The sequence below is a fragment of the Pseudorca crassidens genome, chromosome 1 (assembly GCF_039906515.1).
Source record: "Pseudorca crassidens isolate mPseCra1 chromosome 1, mPseCra1.hap1, whole genome shotgun sequence".
NCBI classification, from domain to species: domain Eukaryota; kingdom Metazoa; phylum Chordata; class Mammalia; order Artiodactyla; family Delphinidae; genus Pseudorca; species Pseudorca crassidens.
The window spans coordinates 105,617,922-105,640,851 of NC_090296.1; the positions used below are offsets into that span (position 1 = coordinate 105,617,922).

Consider the following 22,930-nt stretch of genomic DNA (forward strand, 5'->3'; position numbering starts at 1 on the left):
CGGCCATGGCTCACGGGCCCAGCCGCTCCGCGGCACGTGGGATCCTCCCGGACCGGGGCACGAACCCGTGTCCCCTGCATCGGCAGGCGGACTCTCAACCACTGCGCCAACAGGGAAGCCCTCTCTGAGCTTTTTAATAAAGCTTTCTGGCTCTATCTGGCAAGGTCAGCAAAAGCCCAGAAATTACTTACAAATGACACAACTCCAGTTTTTATATTCTTTTTGTCTTCCATATATGTCCAGAGTATTATAGAAAATCTATTGGTGGGGAAAATATTCCCCTATTAAAAATGATACATGAAAAGACTGTATTACAGGATAAGAAATATATTCATGTTTAATGCCAAATGACTGATAGATTTAATTCCAGCCTCCCTTTTTTGAGTGTGTACTATACACATGGCACTTTGCTAGGGGCACAGTACAGACAGATGCATAGCAGTCCCATACCTCAAGGAGTGTTTAATCTAATGAGGAAAATAAAGTATATAACAATATGGGCCATAATAGAAATGAAAAACTTCAGTCAGTCCCTCAAAGGAGTGAGGGAGCCCCCATGACCGAGGGTTTGGGCAGACAGTAATTTCTTCCTCTAAATTAGTTGTATGAGAAGAAACTGGCTCTCCTTTTGTCTTGATATGGGATTATATGCCTTCTCCTTTCCCCAAGATTTCTCTTCAGTTTTACCACTGAGAATCTTTCTACTGGTATGGGGCCTTAAAAGTTCTACTCAGACTTTTCATCTTGATGTTTAGGTCTTTGCTACAAAAAATAGCCATTGGGCCTATATCGCTTAGAACACATTAGATTACAAACAGCAGAATACTCTAATCCTGTTGGTTCCATCAATGACAGTAGTCCTGGGTTCAGAAGCTGTGATCAGAGACTCAAAAACATCACCAAAGCATATCTTTTTCTGCCTATGCTTTCTCCATGTCTGCTTTATTTTCACCTGGCTGGACCTGGTGGTTGGAAGATGGCTGCCCAAAGTCCAGAGGTTCCTTGATTTTTTTTTTTTGTTGTTCTGTAAAATATGCTGGTGATATTCCTTCACATTTTTTCATTGTTTTTATGCTCCTGGATTTCTTGAGTACGTGCAGAAAGAGGAAGTTGCCTCTGAAGCTCTCGGAATATGAAAAAAAAATAAACAAAAACTTTCCCTGAAGCCCCCAGCATTGGCCCAAATTGTGTCATGCACATTGCCAACCAGTAACTGTAGCACGGAATGGAACTGTGCTGCTTCATTTAGTTTGGAATTTTGCTCATTTGCTTGGAATGGAACCGCATTCTCCAGTAGGCAGCCAGGCCAGGGATGTGATGCTAAGAAAGGGGGTAGGTGTTTACCTAGATAAGGGGTAGTAGATACAGGGAAGGTTACCACAGGATCTGGCCAGGTGCAGGGTGTAGCTGTTGAGAACGTAATGGAAACCCTTACCCCCAAGCTACAATTGCCTTCTTCCGCTGGACAGCTCTGTTTGTAATAAAGTACAGTTATTGCATATTTGCAGCTAAGTCTATCTCCTTGTTTCCATGCAAATCTGGGCTCCAATGGCTCCTTCTTGCCAGGTTGTTGCCCTCAAGGCGTTCGCTGCATTTCTCAATTTGTTACTTTGGATATGTCTTCTTTCCTCACAGTGTTTCTTCCGCCTGGGGCTTACTGGTCTTTACTGCATTCACTGACCCAAAAGAGTCAAAACATTGGCTGCTATTGGAGAAAACCTTACTTTGACGTCTGAATAGAATGAAATTGAGGTTTAGTTATTTTGTCCTCTTCTTACTCCGTTTGGGGTTCTTCAGGCCAAGTTCAGTACTTGCGCCAAGACTGCGACTTTGTGACAGAGCCTCTCTGGGCTGTCTCTGTAAAATGAAAGGACTGGCTTGATCCATTTACAAGAACTCGTCCTGCTGTGCGATTCGGTGGCCTCTTTTGGGATTCGGATGGGAAGAGAGGATTGTAGTCGTGGACGCTTGAGTGAGTGAAGTGTTTGGGAACCTGAAGCCCACGTTGCTTTGTGTGGTTTGAGGAAGGTTTTGCCTCTTCTGCATTCCGCTCAGCAACGAATTTGACCAACCGTACCTACTCCAAAAGCCGACCGAGGTGGCCGGTCTCCTTCCCCACACACGCATCCTCCAAGCCGAGCCCTACGCAGCCTCCCAGGGCCGGAGCCTTCGGGCCAGGCCGAGTGTGGCATCTGGCGTCCAGCGCGGCTTGCTCGGGAACGGAAGCCTTTCAGGGCTCTGCGGCCTCGGGCTGGGTGGCCTGGTCAGCGGATCCAGATGAGCCCGCTGAAGCGTCTCCGCCGCTCCGCTTCGGGGCGGGAAGCCGGAGCAGGACAAGCAAGGGGAGGCGCCACGGTGCCCGCCTACCCTCTCCCAGGGGCCCGACCAGGCGTCCTCCCGGGCGGCCTAGCCCTGCCTCGCTGGGTGTCTGCTCGTGGCTCCCGCCCCTCCCCAGCGGCTCCGACTCCGGCCCGCCTCACCCCACCGCGGGCTTTGTCCGCCAGCCGCGCGCCGGCCCCTCCCCGTTCCCGCAGGCTCCTCCCCGCCCCCTCGGCTGGCCCCACTTCCTCGGCGCAGGCGGCAGGAGCGGGCGGGGGACGAAAGGGTTAATCCGGGGCTCTTCCCGGCGCGGAGGGATCCAGAACCGAGCCGAGCGCGGTGCTGAGGCCGCCTCAGCGAAAAAAATGTCCGCCTGAGGAGACCCACAAGTTCTATCTGGGGGGACCGCCAGCCCGCCCCGGGAGGAAGGGGCGGCCAGGCCTGAGAGCCGCCTCCCCCGCCCGGATCCGAAAGCTCGCGCGGGGGAAAGTGAGCCGAACCGCCGGGCCGTGCAAGGGGAAGTCCGAGCCCGCTCTCCCGGCCAAAGTGAACTTTAATCGGGGTGGTTGGATGCGGAGACGGGGCGGCAGGTAATTGCGGGCCGGCAAGCGGGAGGGGGACGCTGTGTTGGGGCTGGGGGCTGCGGAGCGGCGCCGCGTCCCTGGCGGAGCGGAGGCGCCCCCGGCCCGCGCCCCAACTCCGCGCCCCTTTGTACAGAGGCGAACTCGGGGTCCCCTCCAAGTTGGGGAACGGAGTGGGGGCGGAGGTGAAGAGTCGCGGGCGGCCAGGCCCGCGAGCGGCGCGCTCGGCCTGCGCGCCCCGCTCAGCGCTCGGCTGGGGTTCCGGGGCGCGCGGGAGAGCGGGTTCTTCGGCTGCCGAGCCAGGCTCATTGTTAGGCAGGTCCGGGGCCGGCCGGCCGCGGGCAGGGCAGCAAAAGTGGGAGGAGGCCGAGCCGGGGGAGGAGGACGCCGGGCAAGAGCGGGGCTAGTTGTCGGTGTTTCTGTTTTCTTTTTAAAAACGCCCCTCGGACGCGCGCGCGGCGGGGGTGTGCTTTCCGACCCCCGGGGCCCGCGGGGGACATCCGGGCGGCGGCGGCGGCCGCAGACGCGGGCCTGCGAGCGGCGCGTTCCCTGCAACTTGTCAGTTCTATTGTTGCCGAGCCAGAGAGTCACTTCGCTACTCCCCTCGCCGCCGCTCCGCTCGCTGGATGCCCGATCGCCCCTCATCCCCGCCCCTCGAGACCCCCGCCCCGGCCGGGCCCCGCGCGTCCGGCACCCCGCGGCTGCGCGGGGTAGGGGGCGCCGGGGAGGGGGCAGGGACGGGCTCGGAAACTTGCGGGAGAGGCGGCGAGTTGAGGGAGCCGCCGCGTAGCTCCCGGGCCGGGCCGAGAAACGCGTGGATTCACGGACCCGGCGCGGGCACCGGGCTCTCCTGCCCCCTGCCCGCGCGGCGGTGGGGAACGAGTAGGATATTGGAAGGCAGCCCGGCGTTTTTCCTCTTCTTCTACGCCTCTCTCCATTCCCGTACACACTTTGGGCCTCGGTGGTCTCTCGCTGAGCCTCTTTCCTCTGCCTTAGGACCTGCTAGAAGTGGCCGAAGATGAATCCCCAGCAGCAGCGCATGGCTGCTATAGGGACCGATAAGGAGCTGAGCGACCTGCTGGACTTCAGTGCGGTATGAGAGCTTTCTGCGGCATCTTGGGGTTCCGCTGAGGTTTACAGAAAAAGAAAGAAAGGGGGGAGAGCGACGTGGAGACTAAGCAGCGTGAACTCCATCTGCTTTGAGCAGTAGTTCTCAGGGCTGGAGTCCAGCTCCCCCAAGTTGGACACCTGAACTTTGATGTAATGTCTAGACTTGCAGATTTAAAACTTTAATGCCAGAGGGGTCATTTGATTTAGCCAGTTAAAAGGAGAACAGCGTAATCTTGAGCTTTGGTTGAGTCATCCTCTGACCCTGATGATTATTAGGGATTTTGAACTTCATATGAAAAAAAACTGTTTTTTCTTCAACACTCCTAACCATTTCCCTTTTCAAGATGTATAGTTTATGGTACCTGAAAGATGTCAGTTACAGGAAAGCTAGTGAAGGGCTAGGATTCCCAGCCTTTTGGGTTGAACCATTTTAATATAAATATATATGTACTTATACATGTGTGTATGTGTGTGAAGATATGCATATACAAGAAGTACATATGTGTATGTACATTTAAAATTTTCTTAACATGGGAAATAATTGAGTGACTTAAAAATATCAGCTGGCCCCACTGCCCTTATTTCTAATGCGTTGAATTCCTTTATTAACTGCTGGTACAAAGCGAAGATCATTGACAGAAACTTACCACTTAAACTTAATAATCTTAGAATCTCTCATGTAACTGACTGGGTTTTCAGAACAGAAGATAGCCAGTATTTCCAAATAGTGTGAGGAAATAATATCACTAAATGTATTTGCTTTTCTGGGTATGAATGTATATATCCAATTTTATTTTAACGTCCCTCTGAAATACAGCAACTAATTGATGACTCTTGGTGGACTTTTGTTTGCAAGGAATCTAGAAGAATTTCACAACTAACAGATGCGTTTGGATTATTTTGCAGATGTTTTCCCCACCTGTTAATAGTGGGAAAACCAGACCAACGACACTGGGAAGCAGTCAGTTCAGCGGATCAGGTAAGATCATGTCTAAAATCAGAAACTCATATTTTGGTGGTGTGATGTCTAGTTAAAACTATACACAAAAACAAACAAGCCCCAAATGTGGGCTGTTCCTTTAAGGATCCATTGACATTTCTTCAAGAATTTCAATGTGAATTTAAAATTTGTTCTCTTTTCTCTGAATTTTTAAATTGAACATTATCTTGTTTGAGTGCAAGGGATTATAGCATGCCTCTGTATTTAGAAAAGTACCAGAAGAAAATGCTCTTTGGTCCATGTGTAGTATTTTTTTTTAAATTGTTTATTTAAATATTTGTATTTTAAAAATTTTCTAAATTTTAGCCCGTTAATGTTATTAAACTTTTGGATTCTAAAGAGTTGGTAAAATAATGTTGTTTAAAATATGTATATGAAAAGTGGAATTGAGTCAAGCAGTAATTAGTAACACTTATTTTAAAAGATGGCTATTCCTTTTGGAAGTCTTCAGGAAATTAACAATTTTGTGCACAGTTATTTGAAATGTTACAAATGAATGAATAGAAAGTTAGATGTACTTTCAAATAACACAGATGATTGAATTCTGTCCTACGTTCATGTTACATTAGGATGTTTAGCGTAAGTTAAATTAGATTCCTAGTTCTACACTAGTGCTTTCGTCCTCAAATTTACTTTCTGTATATTTATAACTACTCTACTCCATTATTAACATTTATCCTATATTTCTTAAGTGTGCATTTTTGGTTTTTCTTACTTAGTTATACTCATGATTTTTAAAAAATAAATGTTCCAGAAGCAAGGTCCATTCTAGTGTACAAAAGCTATCATTTTCTGTTTAACTTAGATTTATTCCTTAGTGCGGGAAGAGGTAAAAAAAAAAAAACAAAAACAAAAGCCAAGACAGCAACATAAGAAAACCAGCTGTCAAATCTCTAGGCTGAAACTCAGTAATTCCTCTTTGACCGGTGCTTTTTTATTTCCCCTAGTAAAATGATAGTTGACTTCTTAAGATACTGTGGGAGCAAAACATCAGAAAAGAAGGTTAATTTCATAACCAATTTAACCCTTTATACCACTTTACATTAAAACAAGTTTCTATGTAAAAATCATACACTACCTTAATTTACTAAAATTCATTTTTAATGATGAAATTACAACTTAAGAGGAAAATATAGCATGTTGTTTAACATTTCAAATAAAAACATTTTGAATTTTAAATATCCTAAAGACTAATATTATCCTTAATCAAAAGGATATCATAAAATGTCAGCCAAACCCCAGCTCTTCTCCCACCTCTATCCATTTATTGGTAGTGGTTTGAAAATCATCGCTTTTTTGGGTTGAGGAGAGAAAATTATTAAGAATAAAATTATTATTAAGAAGAAAATTATTAAGAAGAAGGCTATATTCTCTTTCTTTACTACTGTTTTGAATACATGTCAATTTTTGCAACTGATACATTCTCAGGAACTTTCAAATTTTCTTTGTCTAATACATAGTAGATGCTTAGTATATTTCATTAAATGAATAGTGATATTGCTGTTTCAGACTGTTAGCTCTGACTTGAATTGTAGAAAATATATTTAACTGACATTCATTGATATCAAGGACGTGAACTTCAGAAACTGGCTATTAGAAATACTTTCTGTTTTTAAAATAAGGGCAAATATATATTTTTTACTTTTTAAAATTAAGGTATGATATATGTAGTCTAAAATTAAAAAAAAAGTTCAGTGAACTCTAGCATGACATTGGAACAGTGTGGGTCCTTCTTTCTGTAGCATGCATTATACAAAGAAAAAAATTATTTTTCTACATTGTAGAAGTGTTCATAATATTTGATTCTTTAGAGCAGGAAATTTTTAGCTTTACAACTGTTAGGTTTTTTTATCTGTTGAAAATTTGAACTTGAATATTTATCTTTATCTATGTGGTTTGTTTTAAATTTCAGGAAAAAATTGTAATTAAAAAAAGCTATGACCTCTAATAATCAGTGAACGGATTTAGCTTTGGGGGGAAGGGAGAATAGCAAAGCAGTCATTTTATATGAAAGTATACTGGTAGATATGGTCCTGTAGCCATTTCTTATCTTAAAGGAAATGTCTAAAAGAGCTTGGTATGGCAATATTGTTTTATTTGTATATTTTATTGACACTTTAATAATCTTCTGATCTCATGTCAAAGGATATGTAATATGTCCTAATGCCTGATTATTTGCAGTGTATAAGGAGCTAAAGATCTGACTTTCCTTCTGAAGAGGTGACTTAAAGATTAGAGTTACCTTGTTTTTGAAGTAACATTTGCAAAATCCCAAGCCTTTTGCCTCATGAAAACTACAGTTGTGTGTATAATTTTCTTTATTGATTGTCCTTTTTGAGGATGAGTTAATTTCAGTGTATATGCTATAGTACGTGATGTTATTTTTAAATCTTATTCCTAAAGCGATATATAACTTGTAAGATAGTCGACACTTCATCAAAAGTCTCAATGGAAAAGGCTAATATGTATTTTCTGTTACTTATTTGTCTTGAGGAATTTTTATAGTCATATTTTTTCATCAAGGGTGTTAATTTTCTTTGCATTATGATACAACTGTGAATTTGTCTGTTTGGTATGATAGAAGCTGTGAGGTATTCTTATGGTGACCTTGAGACAGGGGTTTCTCTCTGTAGGAGTTAAAGGTGAGGCACTTTTGTAGGACAGTGTATAGGAGGAAAGCTTGTTGAAAGGATTGACAAAGTGGAAATAGTTCTGGTGTTTAAATCCACTGTCCCCTCCAGCTTCAGGGATTGAGTATGGAGAACTAAATTGTGATATTGGATTTAATTTTTCATAGTTTAAATGTTTACATGATATCTGAAAAATTTCCTTTGTTAGTTTTTGAATCCAAGTAACAAGAGATGTTGGAAGGGAGTGGGATAAATTTGTTTGGTAAGCCATCTATATATATTGAGTCTGTCTCTTATATTTCTATCTAGAGAGTTATTTTAACAAGCAAGTAAAGCTTTTACTTTTCCTTGTTCAAATCAGACTTTTGTAACACTATAGATTTCTTCTTGCTCAAGATTTTTGGAAAGAATTATAAGAACGATTTTCTAGCTCTTAATTTTTAAAAGGAGTACAGTTTTTCATTTGGGAGGTATTTTCATATGCACATTTGGGATTTTTGAAAATACTGAATTTTCAAAAAATTTTCTGGGAGGCCAGAAAAATGAATTCTCATTAAATTACTCTTCAGTATTTTTTTAAATTAAACTTTTTGTTTTGAGATAATGGTAGATTCATATGCAGTTGTAAGAAACAATACAGAGATCCCACTTTTACTTTAACATGTTTCCTGCAACAGTAACATCTTGTAAAACTGTGGTACAATATCACAACTAGGTTATTGACAGTGTTATACTCAAGATACAGGAACAGTTCCATCATCACAAGGATTCCTGGTGTTTCCCTATTATAACTGTATCTACTTCTCAAGTAATTTTTTTAAAAAAGGGAATGATTAGTAAACACCTACTCACTCAATTAAAATGGAGTAAGCTTTTCAAATTGCTAAAGCATTATTTGAAATATCAAGGAAGAGAACACCAAAATTTTACCAATGTGTTTTTTAACTGAAGTGTAATATAAGTAGGAATTGTAATTTTAAATAGAGGGGAAACTAGATTTAGCTTTTTCACTTAAAGTATTGTAAAGTTACGAGTAGGATGTGTTTCATATGTGTACCTATCAGTGTTGAAGTTTGTTAACTATAGTGTATAGTAATATACACTCAAATTTAGTACTGTTATTTGGGTAACTGAACCATATTAGACATTTACTTCTGGCGAGCTGTAGTGATGAATTAGAGTAACTGCAGAGTCAGCAGGCATATGAGGAAAAATATAATATTTTAGGATAAATATGGTCTACTGTTAGGTGGCTCATTTAATGTAAAAGTTAAGTAGCAAAGGTGTCTTTTAGAGAAAATCTGTATACGAAAATACATTCTTGGAAAACAAAAATTAGAGACAAGATTATAACCATGAGTACTGTGTGCTTTTCGGAGTAGTTCCTATAGTGCTCTTTTAAGTAGTCATGGCTTAGAATGGATTTGAAAACCAGTTTGATTAGGTCACAGTATTTTAGAGACTTGTTTATTATATACAGTGAGCCATACCTTTAATTAATTATTATTTCCATCTGTTTTCGTTAACAATTTAAGCATTTAAAATCATTTTCTTGGATGAGAAGATAAAGATGAAGATACTCAACTTTAAATATAAACACAATTGTTTTCACATTTTAGATTTAATGGGCCTATTTATGATAATCTCTTATTAAAGCCAAATAGTCTTTTTTTGTTCTTAAACAGTTGATACTCACGTCTGGAATGTCACTGCCTGCTTAGTGTTGTCAAAGACTTGGATAACTCTTGCCACAAGAGAGTAAAATAACACTATTAGAAAAGGTCTCCTGGGGAAAAAAAAGGAGTTTCTGGACAGTGTGTGGGATATCTTTTTAAAAAAAGTATTTAATAGGACTGCTTTTGGGTATTGCTTGAATATGTTTTTTGGATGGGAATGTTGAAATTACAAATCTAATGCTTTTGTGCTTAGGGAATAAAATGAAAAAAAGACATACATTTAAATATATTAGTTCAAAAGACTTTCTGCTTTGTTAAATAGTTGAGCCATATTTATCTTAGATTTATCAGTTAACCACATATTTATTTAGTATTTACTTTGTGCTGGTTGCTATTCTACTGGCTTTTGGGAAGGTGGCAAATGGAGAAGGACATAGACCAAAAAAAGTGGAGGCATTTCATTATCTAGACAGGAAGATAAAATGTAAAAATGTGAGGTAAACTTCTATAACATAAAAAATGTCAACAACTGCACATTAATATAGGTTAAATTGAGTCCATAAGAGTAAGAATGTGCTGAGGAGTGAGGGAACTGGCTTAAGGAAAACTCAAAAATGTTGAATTTAAAGTTGACTTTTAAAGGAGATATGAAAAATGAATTAGGGAAGAGAAGAACTGTTCTCCCAGTTGTGGAATAGCATGAAAAGAGACCCGGAAATGGAAGGCTTACTCCAAGGGCCTGTATGTACACAGTTCAGGGAAAGAGAAACTGATTTTTATTGATTATCACTCCTGCACTCCTTGAGTAGCTCATATTTATATACTGTTATCTGGAGCCAGACTGCATGGATTCAAATCTAATCATTGCCATTTATTAGCTGGTGACCTTGGGTATGTATCTTAACCTCTCTGTGCTTCTATTTCTTAATCTGTAAAATAGGACTAATAATACTAGCCATCCTCATAGAGTCGTTATGAATGTTAACCGAGTTAATACAAGTAAAGCTCCAGGAACAGTATCTGGCACAGAGTCAACTGTGGTGGAGTGAATTGTTAGTGGTGAGGCAATAGAATAAGGAAGGCATTTACTTATTCAGGAGGCTATTGTGCTAATCTAGGGATGAGCTGGTGAAGGTTTGGACTTGGTATTAGTATAGGAAGTAGGAAGGGAAAATAGGAAGTAAGAAGGAAAAATACCAGAAGAAAAGGATTGACAGAATTTGAAGGACTGGATTTCTATAGGTAAGAGAAATTACTTTTGCAGTTCTGGCATAATTGGAGGGTAGTAGTGCTGGAGAAAAAAAAATATATAAAGATGCTGGTATGTTTTGAGCATTTTAAATTTCACATGACTTGGGACTCTTGGCTAACTTGGGGATTTATGAGAGAAGAGTGCTGCAAGATGAGTTAAAAATTTTGGTTAAAAAACCTCTTTTCTGGCTGTAAAATTAATACATAATCATCATTGAAAAGAAAATTGGAGAACAGAAAAAGCAACAAGGGAAAAAAGACACCGGTTATTTTACTATACAGAGAAAATTGTTACATTTTGACTTATTTCCTTTTAGTCTTTTTTTCCTGTTCTGTGTTTGCAAAGTTGAAAGCTTACTGATGGTTTCATTTCATGTCCTGCTTTTTTATTTCACTTGATGTTATGAGCATTTTCTCATGTTCTTAAAGGTTCTTCGTAAGCTCTATTTAAAATTATTGTATGGTATTATTACATGGGATGAATATAGCATAACTTATCAAATCAGTTATCTTACTGCTTGACGTTTAGAGATTTTGTTTGTTGATTTGCGTTTTGTTATTATAAAAAATATGATAGTGAATACCTTTTTGTACATGCATATATTTTTATCTACACTTCAATTTCCTTTGGATAGGAGATGTAGATTTGGGTTTTTGTTCCTACAAGTTATAATTAAAACTAAGTGAGTGAATGAATACCCTTAGGGAAATGAATTCAGAGGGAGATAAATGATCAGGTCAAGAATTGATGTTAATGGTGGAGTTAGATGTATAGAATTAGTGACTTTGGTTGATTATTTAATGTAAAAATACAAATTTTTATTAGTTTATGGATGGAGTGTTTGATGACATTTGGTGCAGATTTGTATTTGTATGTAATTTGGTTGTCTGTTGACTGGAGGGAATTCCTGTCATTCTTTGACCTGTGCTTATTGAAATGGAGTGGAATCTAGTTGGAGTCTATCAGTGAGAGAGCCCTTGAATTCTTGACTTTTTATAAGAGAGGTAGTATAGTGCAGTGGGAAGAATTGGGTTCAGGAGCCAGATGACTAGATTGGAACAGTGCTTTGCAACTTATTAGCTGGGTGGCCCTAGGCAAGTCATTTAAATGATCTGAGCATACTTTTTCTTTTATGAAGAGTGGATAATAATGCTTACCTTCAGAATCCTTATGAGGATCAAATAAGATTATCTTTATATATTGCCTGCTACACTGTAGATTCAAAAATTGTAGCTGCCTATGGCACCCGCTTAAGTAATACTAATGTAATATTATTATTAATAGTAATAATTATAACCAGTATTATAGCCAGTGTTTATTGAACTATTATCATATGCTAGGTGCTTTGCTAAGCTCTTTATAGGCATTACCTCATTTTACTTTAGATAAAATGATGTGATGTTTTATGGCGATGGGGAGGGTGAGGAAATGCCCCCCAAGGGCAACATGTCAGAGTTGCTTTCTAGTGCCAAAATCAGGCTGAAGAATAGTTTTGAAAGGTCATTAGGTACCTAATAACCTTACCTTTATTTTTTGTAGCTCATTTCTTCTTAATACTATTATTTTGTGGACTACATATTGTATAGTACAGAATGGTAAACAGAAATGTGTACACCTTTTGAAAACCCTCTTTCATGTTTAGGCATTGCCACTTGGATGTAGGGTTTTCTTTATATTGCTCTCTGTCTGCTTGAAAATTTTCCTTTCTAGAATGAAGTGTAGTATAAATAAATAAATAAAATAAAAATGATGTGACCTGAGAGGATAGAATAGCTGGGAGACAGGTTGGAGAGAATGAGTCTCTAGGGTAGAGCTTCTCCACTTTTTTCTTAATGGCAGGGAAGGAGCATAAACTCCCCTGGTAGCCTGAAGCAACACATTGTAAGTGAGCAGAAGAAATCTTATCTTAAAAATCTTCATGTGCATTTTACTTTCTACTCCCTAGCACAAACATATTTGTTGTAATAGAAATATGTTTTAATTAATCATTAAGTAAAACTGAAGTTCTAGGAAGATGCATTGAGTTTAGCTTATGACATTGCCTTCCTCCTGTTTTCCTTTGTATCTTTGGGGGTAGAGGCCAGGGTGGAGTGGGATGCAGTCCTATACTATCCTTTCTTCAGTGAGAAGACCAGCCTTAGAGTGTATTTTCTTTGGCTGTCTTTATCTTGGATCTTTTCTTGCTCCTACAAAAATCTATGAAAAGGGAATGTTACATTGGGGGAGGGGGGTTGTTTTGGTAGGGAGCAAATTGTTATTCTGTAAGCTGAAGCACAGAGAAATTTGTTGGTAATATATATAACTGTCATTTGAACTTCTGTTTTCTTTTTCTATCCAGATCATCCTGTGATTTTTTCACATACCCCTGACTTGTATGTTTTTACAGGGAGAGCTTTGATTTTTTTGTTCCATGTTTAAAATGTGCTCTCCTGTGTTCCAGGTTAAAAATGTGCTCTCATAAAGACCATGGTGAGTCATCCAAGCTACTATAAGCTGATTGGGGACTTAAAGATCACACAGAAATGAAAACAGATTAGCGATTGGTTACTAATTTTTATTGCATTGGACAGTGACTCAGGGATGAAACCTTCAAAATAAAATAAAAAAACAATTTGAGATAAGGCACAGGACAGAAAATACTACCTTTTTAAAAAAAAAAACCCCACTACTATACCTTATTTTTGGTTATTAAAAATGAAGAAAGCTGGCCCAAGATGTCATTTTCTCAGATCTGTTTTAGGTGTTATGAAAGTGCGTGAATTTGAACTGAGGGAATACTCTGAATTTGAAAAATTATTCCAGTTACTCAAAGGAAGTCTTTCTGGCATTAGCCTCCCTCAGAAGTTGTTCACTTGTTTTCTTCTGGTGGTTTTGCCAGTGAGCCATTGTGAGGCTTTAAAATGAGCAGGATCAACTCATGATGACCCTTCCGCCACTTCACTGGTGGTTAATGTAGAGAACACAGGTTGAACTTAATCTGATCACACAACTCTAATCAATGAGCATATGTGCTGCTGCTCTCAGCAAGAGTTGTGAGTTAGTGGTGGGACACCATGGGGATCCCTGCTTGGAGGGAATTACAGTCATCCAGCCTCTCTGTTCTGAGGCGTATGTTGTTTTGAGATGGTTGGGAATAAAAAAAAGGGTTTACTATGCTACTGGAGAGGAAAAAATGCTAGGCTCACTTTGAACTTATGGCAGAAACATGATTTGGCCACAAGTTAGTTTAGAGAATCTGAGTTTATATGGGCATTCATAAACAAGGGATGAAAATCATTGAGTTCTCCTGAGTTAGGAGGTCCTCTTAGATTTTTGCTATTTGGAAACCCTACTGTATCCAGCTGACTTTGACATACTTAGGTTTTGGAAAATGTTTTTCAGTGTTGGTCCCAATTTGGAATAAAGTTAAAGGGGGAAGATGATGCATGTTGAATCTCTTGGTGGCAACTTATAGGCAGCTTGAATTGATTATGCTTTTCCAACTAGGCAAGTAATTAGATCCACTTTAAGACTTTATTAAATATCCTAAGTGTCTCTTATTTAAGCATCAGCTAGTTCTTTTTATTTTAGGTGATAGCACAGTTTATTTATGATATGTCAAGACCACCTTTTTACTTGCCAAAGGTCCACAATCACTGATCTGCCATTTTGAAATCGGAAAAGATATGAATCAAATTTTTTCCTTTAAATTCAGCATAAATTATTTTAGTGGCAAGATTCGATCTTATCTGAAGGGAGGCCATTAACATTTCTTATTTTTCTAGTTACTGTATGATTACCAGGTGCTGGGGGTGATTTGTATGGTATGGTTTGTATACTGTATTTCTTTTCTAAAATCTGAAAAGTGGAATTCTAAAACCCACCCGGCCCCATGGATTTCCAAAAAGGTGTTATAGACCTCCCCTTCTGTGTGTGTGTTTGTGTGTGTGTGTGTGTGTGTGTGTGTGTGTGTGTGAGAGAATCTCCCTCACCCCCTCCCCACTGTTGTTGTTTTCGACTCAAAATAAGAATTTCTCTTTTGGACTAAAAGACTAGGCTAGAGACAGTTATTTTAAATACAGAAAAAAATTGTGGTGGACTTGTTAATATAAAGGAAATTCTTCTTGGAATACAGTATAAGCTTTTCGGACTGAGCTTTGTGGTTTGAGAAGTTTGCCCTATACATTGTTTTAGGAAGTCAGTTTTCATTTTGAGGAGGTATAAGCTTTTCATCTTTTGGGCCAAGGAGTGTAGTGATATTTCCCTGGTCATTTTGCATGGAAAATTTCAGGATGCTAACAGATATATTTACGTAAATACATAAAACCAAGTAAGAAATAATTATGTGTATATACATATATAAAAAATCAGCAGCATGTTATTACCTCCAAGATAAAGCCTCAGCCTTGACTCTTATCCAGATTTAACTGTGTGAGAGCAAACAGAAGAAAATCCAACAAGTCATATTCATGAAGAAAAGGAGGAGCTAAGATTTGGTTTCATAGAGGACAGACAACAAAACCAGTCTTTGGTAATTTTATTCTCTACTTTTATATTGGTTAAAAGTTTTCATAGGTTAGTAGCATGATGTTTATTCCTGCAGTATATTCATTAAAGGTATCTTCATTAAAAACAAATTGTGATTCTAATGAGTGTATGAAATTTTCCTCAGGAGCCTGTCATCAGCTCAGTCCCATTATTGTTTAATATAACTATGAAAGTAGCAATGAAGTGAGTGTGTAATAAACTAGTCTTTGTGTATCTGTTTTGAGAGGCAGGTCAGTTGACTATACTGACTTTTCTGGTTCCCTTGCAGACCTGTTCCCTGTAGCATTACCAGTGTTACTGTCTGAAGAATCATTATATAATATTGAATAATTAAATCCACATAAAGTTTGTAGAGGTTTGAGATTCCCTGCTGTGGGAACACAGAACAGGCCATACAGCCAGGGTCTGTCTTGCCTTCATACTTTATATAACATCTCTTGTCAAACTTCAGAGTATTGCCAGAGTGGGTAGACTCTGAGACTTGCTGAACAAGTTGTAGAGCAGTGGGACTTTGCCCAGTGAATGATTGGGGGAATGGGAGGAGTCTTATTATTTTAAAAAAATCAATAATGATAAATGTGCTTCATAAATTTTTAGTCATTCACTATTTAGTTCATAATTCTTGTAGGAAGTTGGTAATTGTTCATTTTACAGAGGAAATAGACAAATCAACAGTGATACACATTTGCCTGTGGTTTCTTATTGCCCCTCAGAAGTAGCAAACTAATCAGTCATAGTTGCACCTGCACTGATACCAATCTACACCAGAGTACGGTTTGTCATGAGGAGGAATTTAATATCTCCAGAAATCTTTAAAATTTTTTGTTGTAACTGGAGGCTTAAATGGTGCCATGCTGATAATCTCCAAAAGAAAGTGCTTCAAGATTTATTTATTGTTAAAAAGAAAACAATAATCAAAAGCCTCCATAAAATAAAACTTTTCTTGTTGGTATTACAAGATATTAGATATAGACAACTACAGTCCAAAATGTCTTTAGGAGAGTATAATTCTTTTTGTGTGTGGTCTTCTTTTATTGTTTAGCTGTCATCAGACTTTGTGCCTTGGGAGGAAGATGAAATTTGATAGTTGTAAGATATTGGAATATTCACAGCTATTATTTAGTTGAGGCCATAGAAAAGAATGGTTGTTTTATAGTGTGGAAAGTTCATTATTTTCACTTCCCCCTTTTCAAAGATTTAGTGTTTGTTTAGTTATAAAGGCAAGTAAAAGCAGATGGAAAATAGTTATTCCAAGGGTAGTTTAAAAGTGTTATTAAACATATAGAAGAGGTTTTAATGGAAGTTGTTAAAATTTAATTTTGGCAACAGACTTTTCAGTGCAGTAAAATGAAAAGATTTAAAGAGGGTGCTGATTAGTCCATTTTGTATTATTATTTATTTAAAGTAGACTGGTCTTTCATTTTGTTGAAGAGCATCAGTAGGCATTTGAGAGAACACACTAATGCGCTGTTGTTTTTTTATTGGTCTGTGTAGAATGGTTTGTTTAAGGTGGTGGAGAACAGAGAGAGACACATTGTGGTATGCTGGAAAGGGGAGGAGTTTGGAGTCACAAAGTTTTGATTCATTGTTGGCTTTATCATTTACCAGATTTGTGATCCTACGGCAATATGTTAACTTCTCTGAGTCTATCTCATGTCTAAAATGAGGAGAATAAAAATACTGCCTAAGGGGTTGTGAAAGTCATGAAATTAAATAATTTTTAAGGAAATTATTTCTAAAATGTGGAGTTTTGTGATTCTGTACGAATATTAGTTGTCTTATGTTAGGTGGCATAGCAACTCTTGAAGGGATTCCAAGTTCACAAGTTGTGGAATGAATGACTATTCATGCAAAACTCATACATTTCCAACAGTCAATCTCAGAATTCTTCAGATGAGTTCTTTCTCTTTTTGGTTAGATGAGGGAAGTTAAAGCAATAAAGTAAACTCTGTTAATTATATCTCAAACCATAGAGCCCCCAAATTAGTACCTTTGAGTCCTGTATTCTCAGCTTAGTTTTATTTTTTATTTATTTTTAAAATATTTATTCATTTGGCTGCATCGGGTCTTAGTGGCGGCATGGGGGATCTTTCGTTGTGGTGGGTGGGCTCTTCGTTATGGCTCACAGACTTCTCTCTAGTTGTGGCACACAGGCTCTAGAGCGCAGGCTTAGTTGTGGCGCGCAGGCTTAGTTGCCCCGCGGCATGTGGGATATTAGTTCCCCGACCAGGGATCGAACCCGAGTCCCCTGAATTGGAAGGTGGATTCTTAACCACTGGACCACCAGGGAAGTCCCCTCAGCTTAGCTTTAAATCCTTGTTGAGGATCTGTTGTAGTAACAAGGTTAACCACAGGCTTAAGTAGGGTGACAGTTGAATAGTTCTTAGGAAAGTTTTTGCTTTGTTTGATGAGCAGTAATCTGAACAAAACTTTAGTGTCAGTAAGAGTTAACCTTTTGAAGATTTTAAAGTACTGGATGTGGTGGCCTTGGTATACTCCTGAGTGAGGATGAGAGGGTGCAAGGATGAGGTTGGGAAATGCAAGTGGAACTCTCTTCTGCTGTATGCCTCTGCTGGAAGCAGGAAGGGTTGACTTAGTCTTATCCGTAAATGACAAGGTATCAGGGCTGGGGCTGTGTGCTGGTGCTATTTTTCCAGGTTCTTTGTGATTAGGGAAGATGAGGGCTTTCCCAGGTCCCAGCGCTGCCCCTTTCCAATTAGTGTGCTTGTCTGGGTATATAAAACACCTAGGCCACCTTTTATTGGGAAATATTGAGGTTTTTACTGACTCCATGTATGTATGTATTTATGGGATTGTATTGTTTAGAACTTTTCACTTTGTTTTAAAGAAGGAAATCAACAAATTCAAACTTCATGGAACCCAGAGTCAGTACCGCTATTGGGGTGGTTTTGGTGGAGGCCTGTGGACTGATAGGCTCCATTGGAGGTATTTGCTGGTTGTTCTTTAGGATAAGACAGTGACTGGGTTTAGGATTATAGGATGATTTGACAGTCACTTGACAAGAGTCAAGAAAGTTCTGGGGCCTTCTGATTGTAATAATTCCTAATGTCCTCTTGAAAGATCGTTATTAAATTGCAGTGACATGAGAGTAGATGGTAGGTGAAACAGAAAAACTAAGGACCTTGGAAGTGGATAGCTAGGGTTCCTGAATATAATTTCTAAGAACCCTGGGGCCAGGTGAAGTAGCTTATTTTTCTTTCATAGGTAATTGATGACTTCTGCATTCTTGCTGCTACTGCTGTTATCTGTTACTTCACCACTGGACATTGTAGTAGTCTTCTTACTTGGCCTCCTTGCTGCCATTTGCTCTCTTTTCCAGTCTGTCTTAGTCTGCACAGGCTGCCATAACAAAATACCACAGACTGGATGGCTTAAACAGCAGCAATTTATTTTCCAACAGTTCTGGAGGCTGGAAGTCTAAGATCAGGGTACCAGAGTTGTCAGGTTCTGATGTCAACTCTTCCTGGCTTACGGGCTGCCTTTTTGCTGTGTTCTCACATAGCCTTTCCTCAGTGTGTGAGTGAGAGGGGATAAGGGAGAGAGAACTCTCTGGTGTCCTTTCTTATAAGGGCACTAATGCCATCACAGGGGCCCCAGCCTCATGACCTCATTTAACCCTAATTACCTATCAAAGGCCTCATCTCCAAATATTGGCTTCAGTAGATGAATTTTGGGAGGATCCAAATGTTTAGTCCAAAACACAATCCTCATATCTTTAAAACATCTTTCTCCTGTGGTTTGTCTCAAGAGTCTACATGTGTTCCCTATTGGCTATCAAAACAAACAGAAGTCCTACCTTGGCATTTAAGTTCTTTAATAATCTGATAGGAACTTACTTTAGCCAGTTTTATACTCACTACTCCCCAGTCTGAATTGTATGGTTCAGTTGCACTGTTCTTTACCTGACCTCCTGCCTCTAGTTATTCTTTTCTTACAAACTGGAATATTTACTTGCCATTTTTGTGCCATTTGAGCCCCCTTTCCTTTATGAAATCTTTTCCAGCCATTTCAGGTCATAATTTTGTAAAAATATGGCTTCCAGATATTTAAAGGACTCTCGGGTAAAGGAAAGTACTTGTTCTTCTTTGCTCCTGAAGGCAAAGCTAAAGCCAATAAGGCAGTTATGGCCAGCAGATTTTGAGTCCAGCCAGTTATTGTAGCTGGACAGCTAATGGGTTAACACTGTAAGGTTTAAAAGAAGACTGAAGCCTGCTTCTTGTGAATATTTAACAAAGAATTTCTGTTTTAGAATACTTTCATTAAAAAAAAATATATATATATTTTATATATATATATCTTAGATTGCATGTTTTCTGAAAGCAAAGATAGTGTTTTACACTTGTATTTCTGCAAAGTACCCTACTTTAAGGTCAAACACCTGGTGAATGACTATATTTAGGTTTGGGGATGTGTGATAGATTGCTGGAAAGAGAGATTAAATTCCCTAAATTAAATGTCTTAGATTAAATATCCTAAATTGCATTTTTATTTCCTAATATCAGCTGCATGGTGAAGTTTTAAGGAAGCACTGAACTTGTGTGTATTAGCTGTCTGGAGACCTGTGGTGTGCATTCATTAGCATGTTCCACCTGTTCTCGTACTTCTTCTGAAAAGATCTTAGCGCATCCAAGACCCCACATTTAAACATCAAGGATGAGCAGGAAGTGGCCAAGTGGTAAAGCCACTGAGGTTGTATGTGAATACAGCTGCCTCTCCTGAACCACAGCTAGCCCTAGCTCTGAAGAGCAAACTCTTTCATAGTGTTTTCTTTTCATAGGGTGTGTGCCATTTTTGTTCTTTAGTAATGTCATATTGTGGGGAGGATGACTTTTCTGATACTGGCCTTGATTGGGTAGAGGAACTCTGTTGTATGAGGGCCGTAGGAACCATTTTACCACAGTTTGGAAACCACTAGATGGCCAAAACCTTGGAAGTGATACTTTTCCTACAGTAACCTAGATTTTTGCCAGTTGGGTTGAACCACAGAAGAAGAGAGGTTATATGGTCTAGCATTATAATAGATGTGGGGAAACATCTATAAGAGCAGAAAAAGATAATCTTATTTAATGGAACTGAGTCTGTTCACCTGCTTAATTTCTGGTGGAAGGGTGGACCATCATCTTTTTTTTTTTTTTTTTTTTGCTGTACACGGGCCTCTCACTGTTGTGGCCTCTCCCGTTGCGGAGCACAGGCTCCGGAAGCGCAGGCTCAGCGGCCATGGCTCACAGGCCCAGCTGCTCTGCGGCATGTGGGATCTTCCTGAACCGGGGCACGAACCCATGTCCCCTGCATCAGCAGGCAGACTCTCAACCACTGCGCCACCAGGGAAGCCCCTGAACCATCATCTTTTATTGAATGCTTTTAAAGTCATCCTCAGATTTTTGGGCCAAAAGCTGCTTTTGTCGACTGTAGAAAATACGTTGTCTTTTGAAATTGGGTTGCAAATCTCAACATGAAGTATTTGGAAATTGTATTTTTTATCTTTTCTTTTTCTTAAGCCAGGAATTGAGTTGACCCTTGTATGTGGAATTTGGAAAAATTTTGTTCTGAGGGAAACATTAATTGAAAGTTAAGGAGTTTTGTTAGGAGAGATCTAAGGGTATATCAGTTTAGAGATGTGACCTTTGTGATAAAGATGATAAAAATTCTCATCTCAGTAATCTACCTCAGAACAAATATTGTCCATTGTAAGCTTCTCACCGACTTAAGACCACTTTATCTGAGATAGTGGCTGCTAGATTCTCAGTTCTTATATAGCTTACCCCGGAAATGTATAGAATATATTGCCTTGTGTAGTTTAACAGAGTGCTTATTTCAAACAGAAACTTTCATTGCTTGGAAACCTGCAGATTTCTGAGATGCCACCTTTACCGCCTAAGATTGATTTTTAGCTCTCTGAAAGTACCCGTTTGATCCCTGTGAAAGGAGCAGGTTTGCGTTTATTCAGTGAGTCAAAGATGAGGTAATTGGTATTTTTATTATTTGAATGCAGGCTTTGTATTTTTGAATTTTGTGAAACAAAGCTGTGTTTGTAAACACATTTCAAAAATATAAATGACACTTTTTGGTGAAGATGTTCACTGAATAGCAAGAAAGTTCAGAAAAAAAGGAGCTTTTGTTAACATTTAATAATAATCTAACTGTTTTGATTGACTATCTCATTGATGTTTAAAGAGTACCTAATTTTTAGAACTTTTTGTATTGCAAATAATCCTCAGACTGGGTTGCAGTAGGAAAATATTTTTTTGGTTTCCAGTATTCCTATACTAGCTTGGAGTTTTCAACTGTTATCTTTGTTTAGAAGAATGTATCATAAGCAGTGTATTTCGATATAAAAATCATCTTGGGAAGCTCTAGGAAAGCATTTGTTTAGTGTTCCGATGTAAGATGAACAAGTTGCTGTGGTATTGGACCAATAACATAGGAATAGTTTGGTATGGCTCAGCTGGTTTAGATGTAAATAAACGGTGTAGAAGGGTTCAGGCAAAATCCAAAGTGAGTTTTCAGAGATTGTAAAAAGAAGCAGTTAATTTTATACTCCCCTCCAGTTTCTTCTTCTTTTAAAGGCTTGTTGGCTTTTGAATGAAATGGTCTGTTCTGGTATGGAAGTGTTGTTTCCAGAGGAAGTGTATTTTTATCTATTTGTAGTGGTTTTCACTAACCTAGGTGACACTGGAGAGGAAAGTGTTAAATTTTAAATTAATTTTGAAAGCCTATATGTAAGTGCTGAAAATGTTTTCTTCTATTAACTATTTTTGAAAAATTATAAAAATACAAGCCAAAGCTAAAAAAAATCTGAATAGCATAGAAAGCTATATGGTGAAAAACAAAAGTTCTTCTCGTCATTACTTCCTGTTCCCCATTTCCACTCCCTTGGCAGAGATTTACTCTGTTCAGTTTCTTCTCAGAGTTTTTCATGCATATGCAAGCGATACATAGCTCTTGTTTTTTACACAATAGGGAACAGCAGTTCTGCAGCTTAACCTTTTCACTTAACAAGAGAGGGTGAGTAGGGGATCATTATATAAAGGGCATTCTTGAGCCCGTATTTATTTTACTAGGATATTTTGATTTCCTAAAATATATGTAATGATTTGACCTGTTATAGAAAGTGACATAATTGTACAATACATATGACTTAATGAAGCTAAAAACCCTTTAGAAAACAAGCACTTAAATTAGTTTTATTGTAATAGAAACATTCAGTAAGATATTAGTTCTTTATGTATAGGCCTTGTGCACAGGGCACGCTTTTACATGAATTATTTAACATAATCTTTATAATAACTCTTTGAGGCAGATTTAGTTTTACTCCCTTTTTTGCAGATGAGGAAACAGGCTTAGGTGGTTGAGTAACAGCTACTAAATGGTGGAATCAGATTTCAAAGGTGATCCTTACAGTTATGCAGCACTAGCTAGTTATTCAGGTTATTTAAAGAAAAACTAGTCTCATGGACAGTTGTGTAATATCCTGTTATCAAATACCACAGTTATTTAATATTAAAATTTGGTGAAGTCGTCATTGTTAAAATGTGTTTGGTGGAGGGATTGGCTCTTCCTTGATTTTAAACCCAACAATGTATTAGCATCACCTGGGAGCTTTTAACAAATGCCCATTCCTGGATCCTGAGGAAATACCCTTCTAATACCAGTTTGCTGAGTGATTTTTTTTTTTAATCATGAATGCATTGAAGTTTTATTAAATGCTTTCTTTGAATCCATTGAGATCATCAGATGGATTTCCTCCTTTGTTCTGTTCATGTAATAAATAACACTAATTGATTTTTTAATGCTAAATCAAGTTTGTGTTTCTG

The 22,930-nt window shown here is 38.9% G+C and overlaps 1 protein-coding gene across 9 annotated transcripts in view; it reads left to right on the forward strand.

The window, feature by feature from the left end:
- The first annotated feature begins 2,573 nt into the window (after window positions 1-2,573).
- Window positions 2,574-22,930, forward strand: part of TCF12 (transcription factor 12) — a 380,845-nt gene continuing 360,488 nt past the window's right edge. For 3 of the 9 annotated variants that reach the window (XM_067747941.1, XM_067747950.1, XM_067748020.1), the window contains exons 1-3: window positions 2,577-2,909; window positions 3,897-3,993; window positions 4,917-4,989. In XM_067747941.1, the coding sequence (XP_067604042.1) occupies window positions 3,919-3,993; window positions 4,917-4,989 (148 nt within the window). In that variant the 5' untranslated portion in view covers window positions 2,577-2,909; window positions 3,897-3,918. Of the gene's footprint in view, window positions 2,910-3,896; window positions 3,994-4,916; window positions 4,990-22,930 lie in introns of those variants that run through there. The other 6 variants (XM_067747922.1, XM_067747960.1, XM_067747931.1 and 3 more) reach the window with 5 other exon arrangements.